Below are 12,211 nucleotides of genomic sequence, written 5' to 3' on the forward strand. Positions count from 1 at the left end.
GTCTAAAGAACCCACCTCTGACATTCCTCTGTACTTTCCTCCAATCACCTTACAATTATGCCTCCTTGTGCTAGTCATTTCCACCCAGGGAAAAAAGGTCTCTGACTGCCCACTTGATCTATGGCTCATATCATCTTGTATGTCTCCATCAAGTCACCTCTCATCTTCCTTCACTCTAAAGAGAAAAGTTCTAGCTACTTAACCTATCCTCATAAGGCATGCTCTCTAATCCAGGCAGCATGCTAGCAAATCTCCTCTGCACTTTCTCTAAAGCTTCCAGATCCTTCCCATAATGAAGTGACCAGAACTAAACATGACATGCCAAGTGTGGTCTAAGCTTGGAAATAATATATTGAAAGTTACACTATTGTTTTTGGACGAAATCTGATAAATCTGAAGGATCAAATCTTCTACTCTCAGTCAACAATGAACACAACTGACCTCACCTACAAAGATATTTAATCATATCTGCAATTTACCCAGAACGCTAATGAGTTCACTGACCTTGGTTTGTGATTGGCCTCCTTCTGAAACCATCCACTGGGTTTTGTTTTTTCAGCCAACGAACTGCTTTTCCTCACAGGAGATGGTGTCCGGGATCGTCTGGCCTCAGAGTCCTTGCTGTCACTTCCGAACAGCAGGATGCCACTCCTCTTGGCTTGGGGCGGGGCGCTGTTTATCGTGGGCTCCACGGTGGAAATAATAGGAGTAGCGATGTGCACCGGCTTGGTCCCTCGCACACTTCCACCCGCCTCCTTCTTCTGGCCCTTTGCTCCCAGGTCCTGAACCTCATCATTCACCGTGATGACCGGGGGTGCCATCTTGAACTCCGGATTCTCCCCATCGCCCACATCCCCCTGCTTCTTATTAGGTTCCGTGAATGAATTCCGCCGCCAAGGTTCCCCAGCCTTTGTGGCGACACTCTGGAAGGAACGGGACAGAGGGGAAGACTTTGGGAATAAACCGGAGGCGGAATTTGAGGAATGATCTTCGCTGTAGATGTGACTACCGTTGATGCAGACCAGTGATCTGGAGATGGGACTTGTCTTGGGAGCCAAGTGATCCATATTGCTTATGAGTGCCTGGTTCACCTCATCGCTGAGAGCTCTCTTGTGTGTCAGGACCTTGGCCAAGGATGGATTGGTGTCTACTGTACAGGAAAAGGGAACACAATGACCAATTTCTGGTTAGACACTGGCAAATTTCTTAGTTTAGTTTAGTCAGTCACAATGGGCAGCAACCCTCCCATCACGTTGAGAAAGCTCATCAATGCCTTTACTTCCCTGGGAGGCTAAAGAAATTTGGCATCTCACCTTTGACCTTCACTAATTTTTAAATCGTTGCACCATAGAAAGCATCCTCTCTGGATGCATCATGGCTTGGTAGAGTAACGGCATCTGCACGTGACACAAGAAACTACAGCGAATTGTGAAAACGGCTCAGAGTAACACAGGAACCAAGCTCCCTGGGAAAAGTCCTCTGGCTATCCAATTGACCTATGCCTCTTATCATCTAGGACTCCTCTATCAAGTCACCTCTCCTTGGCTCCCAAGAGAAAAGCCCTAGCTTGCTCAACCTATCCTCATAAGGCATGCTCTCTAATCCAGGCAACATCCTGGTGAATCTCCTAGGCTCTCAAGCTTCCACATTCTTCCTATAGTGGAGTGACCAGCACTGCACACAAAGCTCCATGTGTGGCCTAACCGAAGTTTTATACGTCTGCAACATAACTACCTGTCTCCTGTATACACTGTCACGAACAGTGGAGGCAAGCATGCAATATACTTCCTTTGCCACCTTATCGACATACATGACCACTTTCAGTACTTGAGTAAAGCGTATTCCATGCTGACATCAACTACCTATTCACATTAATCCCATCGTGTTTTTAATCTCTCCATAGTCCTATCAACTTACCCCATGTTCGATCACTCACTTGCGCATAAAATAAAGGGACAGAATTAAGCCATTTGGCCCATTGAATCTGTTTTGCCACTCCATTATAGCTGACTTATTATCTCTCTCAACGTCACTTTCCTGCATTCTCCCCATAGACTTTGACACCCTGACTAATCAGGAACCTATCAACCTCTGCAATAAATAGACTCAGAGACTTGGCCTCCACAGCCATCCAAGGCAATGGATTCCACAGATTCACTACTCCCTGGCTAAAGGAATCCCCTTCATCTCTGTTCTAAAGGGATGTCCCTCTATTCTGAGGCTGTGGCTTCTAATCCTGGACTCCCCCCACGAGAGGAAACATTCTCTCCAGGTCTGCTTTGTCCAGGCCTTTCAAATTAAACAGCCTTGGGATGTGTGACAAAGCTGGAGCACCCGGGGAACGTCACGTGGTGACAGGGAGAACTCCACTCAGTACCCAAGGCCGGAATTGAACTGGGTTCTCTGGTACTGTGAGGCAGTAGCATTAAAGCTGTACCACTGTTCTGCCACTCAGTGTGGATACTGCCATCCCTCGTGTGCCCCAGAGCATCAGTGCAGAAAGGCATGGGATCGGGAGGAGCAACACTTCATATTCTGTCTGCATAGCCTCCAACTAGATGGCATGAACATCAATTTTTCTAACTTACAGTAATTTCTCCCCCTTCTCCCATCTTCGATTTCACATTCTGGCTTTCCTCGCTCCCCTTCCCCTCCTCCTCTCATGGTCCACTCTCCTCTCCTATCAGATTCCTTCCTCTTCAGCTCTTCACCTTTTCACCTACCACCTTCAACATCTTTCCCCCTCACCTGGTTTCACAGATCATCTGCCAGCTTGGACCCCTTCTCTTCACCCCACTTTATTATCCTGGTTTCTGTTCCCTTCCCTTTGAGTCCTGAAGAAGGATCTCAGCCCGAAACTTCAACTGTTCATTCCCCTCCATGGACACTGCCTGACCTGCTGAGTTTCTCCAGCATTTGTGTGTGTTGCTCTGAATTTCCAATACCTGCAGGATCTCTTGTATTTATGAAGTGGTTGAGGCAGGTACATGAAAAACATTTAAAAGGCACTTAGTTAGGTACGTGGGTAGGAAAAGGTCAGAGGGATATGGAGTAAACACAGGCAAATGGGATTAGCTTGGATGGCAATCTTGGTCAGCATGGAACAGATGAGCTGAATAGCATGTTTTTGTAAACTGTCCAACTCTATTGAAGATATTAGGGTGCAAGTTGAATACCTGAAGATCCGACCTGGCCCTGAAGTGGGTTCACCATGCACAATGTTCAATTCTTTGCTCTCCCAGGACACAACAGCTCACCATTCCTGTGTTGGCTGTGGCTGTGATTAGAGTCATAGAAAAGTACAGCACAGAAACAGGCTCTTTGGCCTATCTAGTCTGTGCTGAAGCTTTCAACTGCCTACTCCCAATGACCTGCATTGGGACGCCAGACCTCGCCCTCCATACCCTTTCATCCATGTACCTATCTAAACTTCTCTTAAACATTGAAATTAAACTCACATGCACCACTTGTGCTGGCATCTCATTCCACATTCTCACCACCCTCTGAGTGAAGAAGTTTTCCCTCATGTTCCCCTTAAACTTTTCACCTTTCACCTTTAACCCATGACCTCTAGTTGGAGTTCCACCCAACTTCAGTGTAAAAGGCCTGCTTGCATTTACACAATCTATACCCCTCATAATTTTGTATACATCTACAAACGTTTGTATTAAATCTCACCGCAGTTTTCTACGTTCCAAGAAATGAAGCCCTAACCTATTTAACCTTTCCTTATAACTCATGTCCTCCAGACCCGGCAACGTCCTTGTAAATTTTCTTTGTACTCTGTCAACCTTGCTGACATCTTTCCTGTAGGTAGGTGACCAAAACTGCACACAAAACTCCAAATTAAGCCTCACTAAGGTCTTATACAACTTAACCATAACAACCCATCTCCTGTACTTTGAATTATGAGGGCCAATATGCCAAAAGCCTTGTGACCCTATCTACCTGTGATGCCACGTTCAATGAACTATAGACCTAATAAATGGTTTATGTCAGAGCTGCACTCTGACACAAAAATCAAATCCTAGAAAAGAGGGATTTCTGGAGCTTAGGTACTCGTGGGCTTTCCCAGAAAGGAATGTTTCTCCGTTGTATGAACAATCAGTATTGCAAGTTGTAAGTTGTTTCTTTTTAGTTGTGTTCCTGGTACAGCTCCGGGCCAGGCTGACTGACTCCTGCCAATATCAACAGTTTCTCTTACCCCACTTCCCAGCCTCACAGACCTTCTTAGCTTCTTGTCTCCTGCACAGAACACACCCTCTGTCCATGATTCCCCATACTGATGCTGAGCACCCAAATAAAATATGCCATCAGTCGTCAATGTGGGTGAATTCCAGCCGGACGACAGAGATAGCCATCTCTCAAACTCACCAGAACCACAAGGGCAGGGGTCTACAGTCCATAAGACATAGGAGCAGAATTAGGGTCATGTCCCATCAAGTCTACTCCACCAATTTAAATTGACTGATTTATTTTTTGTCTCAAGCCCATTCCCCTACCTTCTCCCATAACCTTTAATGCCCTGACTAATCCAGAACCTATCCACCTATCAACCTCCACTTTAAATATAAAACATAGAACATTATAGCACAGGGTAGGCCCTTCGGCCCACGATGTTGGGCTAACCTTTTAACCTATTCTATGAACATTCTAACCCTTTCCTTTCACATCGACCTCCATTTTTCTATCATCCATGTGCCGATCCAAGAGTTTCTTCAATGCCCCTGATGTATCTGCCTCTACCACCACCCCGGCAGCACGTACTGAGGCAGGACAGCTTTCCACAAATGAGGCCTCCTTTTCACAAGACATTGGAGCAGAATTAGACCATTTGGCCCATTGGGTCTGATCTGTCATTCCATCCTGACTGATTAATTATCCCTCTCAACCTCATTCAACTGCCTTTTCCCTGTAACCTTTGATGTCTCTGCTAAGCAAGAACCTACCAAACTCAGCATTAAATATATCCAATGACGGCCTCCTCAGCCATCTGTGGCAATGAATTCTACAGATTCACCATCTTCTGGCTAAAGAAATTCCTCATCTCTGTTCTAAAGTGACGTCCTTCTATTTTGAGGCTATGCCCTCTGGTTCTAGACTCTCCCACTATAGGAAATGTCCCCTCCACATCCACTCCATCTAGGCCTTTCAACATTCAATAGGTCTCAATGAGATACCTCCTCTTTCTTCTAAACTCCAGTGGTACAGCCTCAGAGCCAAAGGGTCCTCATATGTTAACACTTTCATTCCTGGGATCATTTTTGTGAACCTCCTGTGGATCCTGTCCAATGCCAGGATATTTTTCTTGCTGAGAGCCCTCAGGATGTTGTGAGTCCATCAAGTCAACTCCAGCAGATACAAGCACAGCCTGTCTAGCTTTTCTTCATGAGACAGAAGTCCGGTAAACCTCTAAACTGCTTTCAACATTGTTACATCTTTCAAAAGCCATCAGCCTGACATAAGATGTGGTCTCACCAAAGGCCTGTCTATAATTAAAGTTTAGACTACCTTCAAATCCCCTAACATTAGTCAATAGCTGTGATAATTATCTTAATTACTATGCAATATTTGCATACCAGCCTTTTGTGAATCATGTTCCAGATATTCGGATACCCCTGAGCCCAGAACTGTGCTTCTCACTACTTGAAAGGATTTATTTGTTTTATTTACAATTCTTCCCTTCCAAACTGGTTACATAGACTGTCTGATGGTGGAGAGAGTTAGAGGAAACTTCACTCTGTGTCTAATCCCAGGAGTGTGTGATGGAACATTGCAGATGGAGCATCACTCTGTGTCTGACCCCGGGAGTGTGTGATGGGACAGTGTAGAGGGAGTTTCACTCAGTGTCTGACCCCGGGAGTGTGCAATGGGACAGTGTAGAGGGAGCTTCACTCTGTGTCTGACCCTGGGAGTGTGTGATGGGACAGTGTAGAGGGAGCTTCACTCTGTGTCTGACCCCGGGAGTGTGTAATGGGACAGTTTGGAGGGAGATTCACCCTGTGTCTGACCCCGGGAGTGTGTAATGGGACAGTGTGGAGGAAGCTTCACATTGTGTCTGACCCTGGGAGTGTGTGACGGGACAGTGTAGATGGAGTTTCACACTGTGTCTGACCCCGGGAGTGTGTGATGGAGTGGGGTAGAGGCAACTTCACTCTGTGTCCAACCCTTGGAAAGCTACTCACTGACATCACTGGATCGTTCCTGGATCGTTTACAACCATAGCTACCAACAGGACTCATTACACCAATAATATTTCGCCAATCTCCTTACTTGGCTTGGTTTGCGGAGGATGGAAGATACCAGGAGAGGTGGTGGATTTCGGAGATGGCAGGTTGGTTATCCCGGTGTTACTACTCATGCTTTCCAAAGATTTCATGCTCTGCTGTGAGCTCAGCGAAGAATTGGACTTGGTCAGTGACGACCTGTGAAGCTTGTGCTTTGAGAAGAAGCCCTTCTTGGACTTTTTCTCTGGTGTTCCCTTCTCACTGAACTCCTCGTCGCTGGTTATCTGCATCACACTGCTCGGGACGATGGCCGAGGCAGACTCCGCCGACAGGCTCTCGTGCCTCTTCTTGCCCTTGACCTTGTCCTTGAGTTTGTCCAGGGCTGACCGATGCTTCTCCTTCGAGGACAGGTCAAACATGCTGGCCGTCAGGTTGTTGTGGACGAACTGAATGCTGACCTGGATCTCTCCTCGCTCCTTCTCCTTCTGACCGGGCTTCGAGGACAGCTTATACCACCTGGATCAGAATCAGAATCAGGTTTAATATCACTGGCATTTATCGTGAAATTTGTTGCTTTGTGGCAGAAGTACAGAGTAAGACATAATAAAAACAAATTACAATAAGAAACATGCATAAAACATTAAGTAAGTAGTGCAAAGAGAGAGCAAGAGAAAAGTAGTGAGGTAGTGTTCATGGTAGAGGGGAAGAAATTGTTCCTGAATCATTTAGTCTTCCAGTTCCTGCACCTCTTCCCTGCTGGTAGTGATGAGAAGAGGGCATGGGGGTCTTTAATGATGGATGCCACCTTTTTAAAGGCATCGCCTTTTGAAGTGTCTTCGTGCTGGGGAGGACGGTGCCCATGATGGAGCCGGCTGAGTTTGATGCTGGGGAGGACGGTGCCCATGATGGAGCCGGCTGAGTTTGATGCTGGGGAGGACGGTGCCCATGATGGAGCCGGCTGAGTTTGATGCTGGGGAGGATGGTGCCCATGATGGAGCCGGCTGAGTTTGATGCTGGGGAGGACGGTGCCCATGATGGAGCCGGCTAAGTTTGATGCTGGGGAGGACAGTGCCCATGATGGAGCCGGCTGAGTTTGATGCTGGGGAGGACGGTGCCCATGATGGAGCCAGCAGAGTTTGATGCTGGGGAGGACGGTGCCCATGATGGAGCCGGCTGAGTTTGATGCTGGGGAGGACGGTGCCCATGATGGAGCCGGCTGAGTTTGATGCTGGGGAGGACGGTGCCCATGATGGAGCCGGCTGAGTTTGATGCTGGGGAGGACGGTGCCCATGATGGAGCCGGCTGAGTTTGATGCTGGGGAGGACGGTGCCCATGATGGAGCCGGCTGAGTTTGATGCTGGGGAGGACGGTGCCCATGATGGAGCCGGCTGAGTTTGATGCTGGGGAGGACGGTGCCCATGATGGAGCCGGCTGAGTTTGATGCTGGGGAGGACGGTGCCCATGATGGAGCCGGCTGAGTTTGATGCTGGGGAGGACAGTGCCCATGATGGAGCCGGCTGAGTTTGATGCTGGGGAGGACGGTGCCCATGATGGAGCCGGCTGAGTTTGATGCTGGGGAGGACGGTGCCCATGATGGAGCCGGCTGAGTTTGATGCTGGGGAGGACGGTGCCCATGATGGAGCCGGCTGAGTTTGATGCTGGGGAGGACGGTGCCCATGATGGAGCCGGCTGAGTTTGATGCTGGGGAGGACGGTGCCCATGATGGAGCTGGCTGAATTTACAACTTGAGGGAGAAGAAAATCATGTGAGTGTGACACGGCGGCGTTGTGGTTAGCGTTACAAGCAGTACAGAACAGGTGAGCGATGAGAGGAATTTATGTGGGTTTAAAGCACCGGTGTTGTCAGGTCTCCAAGCCTGTCGTCATACTGTTGAGGAGCCTCTGCCCATGATGAGATCAATGATAAATCTGTCATTTGATATAAGCACTGCCGTGGCTCACCCTGGCGTGATCACGATCCAGGGATCAACTGCAGCCTCGTGACCACAACTTAGTTTTACGTCTCCATTTCTGTGGCGCCCACCTCCCCCCCCTGGTTCCGCTGTTCACCTGGGAGCCCAGACAGTGAGCTGCCTCTCTACACTGCATCATGTAGCGGGCACAATTTCCGTTTGCGTCACCATGTGAGCGTCTGGGGAAAGATAGTGAGGGGCCGGGGGAGGGGAGGAGGCTGATTGGGTGCATAAACCCTGAACTCTCTCAATGCCCAACCACTCACTCTCTCCCAATGCCTCCGACACAGAATTTCAACAGGGAGGCTCAGTAGCATAGCAATTAGCATTGCCAGTGTCCCAGGTTCGATTCCCACTGCTGCCTGCAAGGACTTTGTACGTTCTGCCCGTGACTGTGTGGGTTTCCTCCAGGTGCTCCAGTTTCCTCCCACAGTCCAAAGGCACGCATACGGATTAGTAGGTTTAGTGGTTATGTGGGTGTAACTGGGAGATGTGGGTTCCTGGGGCCGGAAGGACCTGTTACCATGCTGCATCTCTAAATAAATATAAAAAGAGAAAAACAAACGAGAGCACAGGAACAGGCCAATCGGCCCATCTAATTCCCTCTGTACAATGTCAATATTCTTCCATTCTCTGCATATCGAAGTGCCTGTTTATTAGCCACCTGAACAGCCACATCGCATCTGCCCCACCATCACCCCACGCAGCTCATTCCAGGCACCCACTGCCCCCTGCGTAACAAAATCTGCTTCTCATCCCTCTTCGCTCCAAAGAGAAAAGCCATAGCTTGCTCCACCTGTCCTCATAAGGCAGGCAGCTTCCTGGTAAATCTCCTCTGCACCCTCTCTAATCCAGGCAGCATCCTGGTCAATCTCCTCTGCACCCTCTCTAATCCAGGCAGCCTCCTGGTAAATCTCCTCTGCACCCTCTCTAATCCAGGCAGCATCCTGGTAGATCTCCTCTGCACGCTCTCTAACCCAGGAAGCCTCCTGGTAAATCTCATCTGCACTCTCTCTAACCCAGGCAGCCTCCTGGTAAATCTCCTCTGCACCCTCTCTAACCCAGGCAGCCTCCTGGTAAATCTCATCTGCCCCCTCTCTAACCCAGGCAGCATCCTGGTGAATCTCCTCTGCACCCTCTCTAATCCAGGCAGCATCCTGGTAAATCTCATCTGCACCCTCTCTAATCCAGGCAGCATCCTGGTGAATCTCATCTGCACCCTCTCTAATCCAGGCAGCTTCCTGATAAATCTCATCTGCACCCTCTCTAATCCAGGCAGCATCCTGGTAACTCTCCTCTGCACGCTCTCTAACCCAGGCAGCCTCCTGGTAAATCTCCTCTGCACCCTCTCTAACCCAGGCAGCCTCCTGGTAAATCTCATCTGCCCCCTCTCTAATCCAGGCAGCATCCTGGTAGATCTCCTCTGCACCCTCTCTAACCCAGGCAGCCTCCTGGTAAATCTCATCTGCCCCCTCTCTAACCCAGGCAGCCTCCTGGTAAATCTCCTCTGCACCCTCTCTAACCCAGGCAGCCTCCTGGTAAATCTCCTCTGCACCCTCTCTAATCCAGGCAGCATCCTGGTAGATCTCCTCTGCACCCTCTCTAACCCAGGCAGCCTCCTGGTAAATCTCCTCTGCACCCTCTCTAACCCAGGCAGCCTCCTGGTAAATCTCATCTGCACCCTCTCTAACCCAGGCAGCATCCTGGTAGATCTCCTCTGCACCCTCTCTAACCCAGGCAGCATCCTGGTAAATCTCATCTGCACCCTCTCTAACCCAGGCAGCCTCCTGGTAAATCTCATCTGCACCCTCTCTAACCCAGGCAGCATCCTGGTAGATCTCCTCTGCACCCTCTCTAACCCAGGCAGCCTCCTGGTAAATCTCCTCTGCAGCCTCTCTAATCCAGGCAGCATCCTGGTAGATCTCCTCTGCACGCTCTCTAAAGCTTCCTCATCCTTCCTGTAATGAGGCGACCAGAACTGAACACAATATTCCAAGTGTGCACTAACCCTTTGTCTTGCTCACCAGCCATACACATCGTCTCATTACAAGGGAAAAACAACAGCCAGTGCAAAATAAGTTGTTGCCTCACATTTCACTGTGTTCTGAGTCCACATACATGACAAATAAAGTTAATCTTACAAAGGAAAACAATATCAGAGTGTAGAATAAAGTGTTACAGCTACAGAGAAAGTGCCGTGTGGGCAGACCAGAACGCGTAGATTGTTAAGTCAAGACTCCATCTTAACTCACAAGGGGAACATACAGTGGGCTGGGGGCTGTCCTTAAGCTTGGTGGAGAATCTGTAGCAGGATCTTGGTCTGAAACGTCAACTCTTTATTCATTTCCACTGAGGGTGGAGGAGCAACACCTTGTACTCCATCTGGGTGGTTTCCAATCAGATGGCATGAATGCTGATTCCTTTCTCTGGTAAATATTGTTACCCTCCTTGTCCCCTCTTCTATTCCCTACCCTGACCTCTTGCTTCATGTCACTTGCCTATCACTTCCCCTCTTCCTCCCCTTTCCCCTTGGTCCACTCTCCTTGTCCATCCGATTCCTTCTTCTCCGGTCCTTTACCTTTCCCACCCACCTGGCTTTACGGATCACCTTCCAGCCAGCCACCTTCCTCTCCTCCCACCTTTTTATTCTGGTCTTTCCCCTTTTCCCTTTCAGTCCAGACCCAAAGCGTTGACAATTTATTCATTTCCATGGACGCTGCCCGACCTGCTGAGCTCCTCCAGTGTTTGTGTGTGTTGCTCTGGATTTCCAGCATCTGCAGATTTTCTTGTGTTTATGCATCTTCTGCCCGATGGGAGGGGGAGAAGAGGGAATGTCCAGGGTGGGTGGGGACTTTGATTATGCTGGCTGCTTTAGTCTGTCTACACTGATCTCTGCCTGAGTAAACATGATAAGGCTTGTAATTTATAGAAATCACGTTGCACAAATCTATTGGGATTTCAATGAAAAATGCAGTCAGCAAAACAAATGAGAGAGTAGCAGTTAATGTGGTGCATGGAACAAACCTCTGGTGGTGTTGGTGGGGGGGGGGGGGGAGAACCTGTTCCTGATACATTGAGTGAGTGGCCTCCTCCTTGATGGTAGTACTGAGGACAGGACAAGCCCAGGGTGGTGGGGGTCCTTAATGATGGACACTGCCCTTTGAAAATTAGACTGCATCCTCAGTAAGCAATCATGGAGTCAAATGGCTGGTTGGATTTGTTGTGGGGAGAACACTGGGGTAGAACCAAAGTACTGTGCAAAAATCTTAGGCACATATTTATAATTAGAGTGCCAGGACTTTTGCACAGTACTGTAGTGATTCTATGTAGTGCACTGTACTGCTGCTGCCAAAAAAAACAAACATTTTATGAAATATGTGAGTGATGATAAACCTGATTCTGATATGGGTCTCTATTGTGGACTGAGAGTGGGAAGGGGGCAGAAAGAGGGGAATCGTGGTTAGGAAAAGGGGAGGGGTGAGGGGAGGGAGAGGGGAAGGAGAGGGGAAGGAGAGGGGAGGGAGCGAGAAGCACCAGGCAGACAGACTGTAATGATTAATAAACCAATTGTTTGGAATCAAATTACCTTGCCTGGTGTCTCAGGGCTGGGTGGCACCTGCGCTACCCACCCCACTTGCCTCTGGCACTCCTCTGCCACCTGTCCCACACCCCTCCCGTGGCGCCCCACCCTTGCCACTTGCAACACACTTTGCTCCCACCAGTTTTACAAACTCGCTCTCCGGTCGGCGTTGACAAATACACACTAGCTGTACCTATGTGCCTAACACTTTTGCCCAGTACTGTGGAGGCATCTTGGTCACAGGGAGAATGTGCAAACTCTACACAGACAAGCACTGGGGGCTGGGATCAGTGGGGGATTAGTCTAAGCTGTAGCGATGTGCTGCCCTGACTTGCAGTCTGGGTCTGATGTTACTAGTGAGATCAGAGCGAGGTAACACCGCAGTTATCGCCCCATCTCTCTGCCAGTGCCTAGTGCGCAGTCAGTAATTGA

At 49.0% G+C, this 12,211-nt stretch overlaps 1 protein-coding gene and 1 long non-coding RNA gene across 4 annotated transcripts in view; one reads left to right on the plus strand and one right to left on the minus strand.

The window, feature by feature from the left end:
• The window catches only part of LOC140726114 (uncharacterized), a 99,783-nt gene that overhangs the window by 42,428 nt on the left and 45,144 nt on the right, over positions 1-12,211 (plus strand). The gene's annotated exons all lie outside the window — the stretch shown is intronic.
• LOC140726112 (uncharacterized) overlaps positions 1-12,211 on the minus strand; it is a 100,176-nt gene that overhangs the window by 28,529 nt on the left and 59,436 nt on the right. The window contains exons 2-3 of one of the 2 annotated variants that reach the window (XM_073042064.1): positions 6,274-6,743; positions 505-1,147 (exon numbers count right to left, since the gene is read on the minus strand). In XM_073042064.1, coding sequence (XP_072898165.1) covers positions 505-1,147; positions 6,274-6,743 — 1,113 coding nt within the window. Of the gene's footprint in view, positions 1-504; positions 1,151-6,273; positions 6,744-12,211 lie in introns of both variants that reach the window. The other variant, XM_073042063.1, reaches the window with a different exon arrangement.

This window comes from Hemitrygon akajei, chromosome 4, assembly GCF_048418815.1.
Source record: "Hemitrygon akajei chromosome 4, sHemAka1.3, whole genome shotgun sequence".
Lineage (NCBI taxonomy): Eukaryota > Metazoa > Chordata > Chondrichthyes > Myliobatiformes > Dasyatidae > Hemitrygon > Hemitrygon akajei.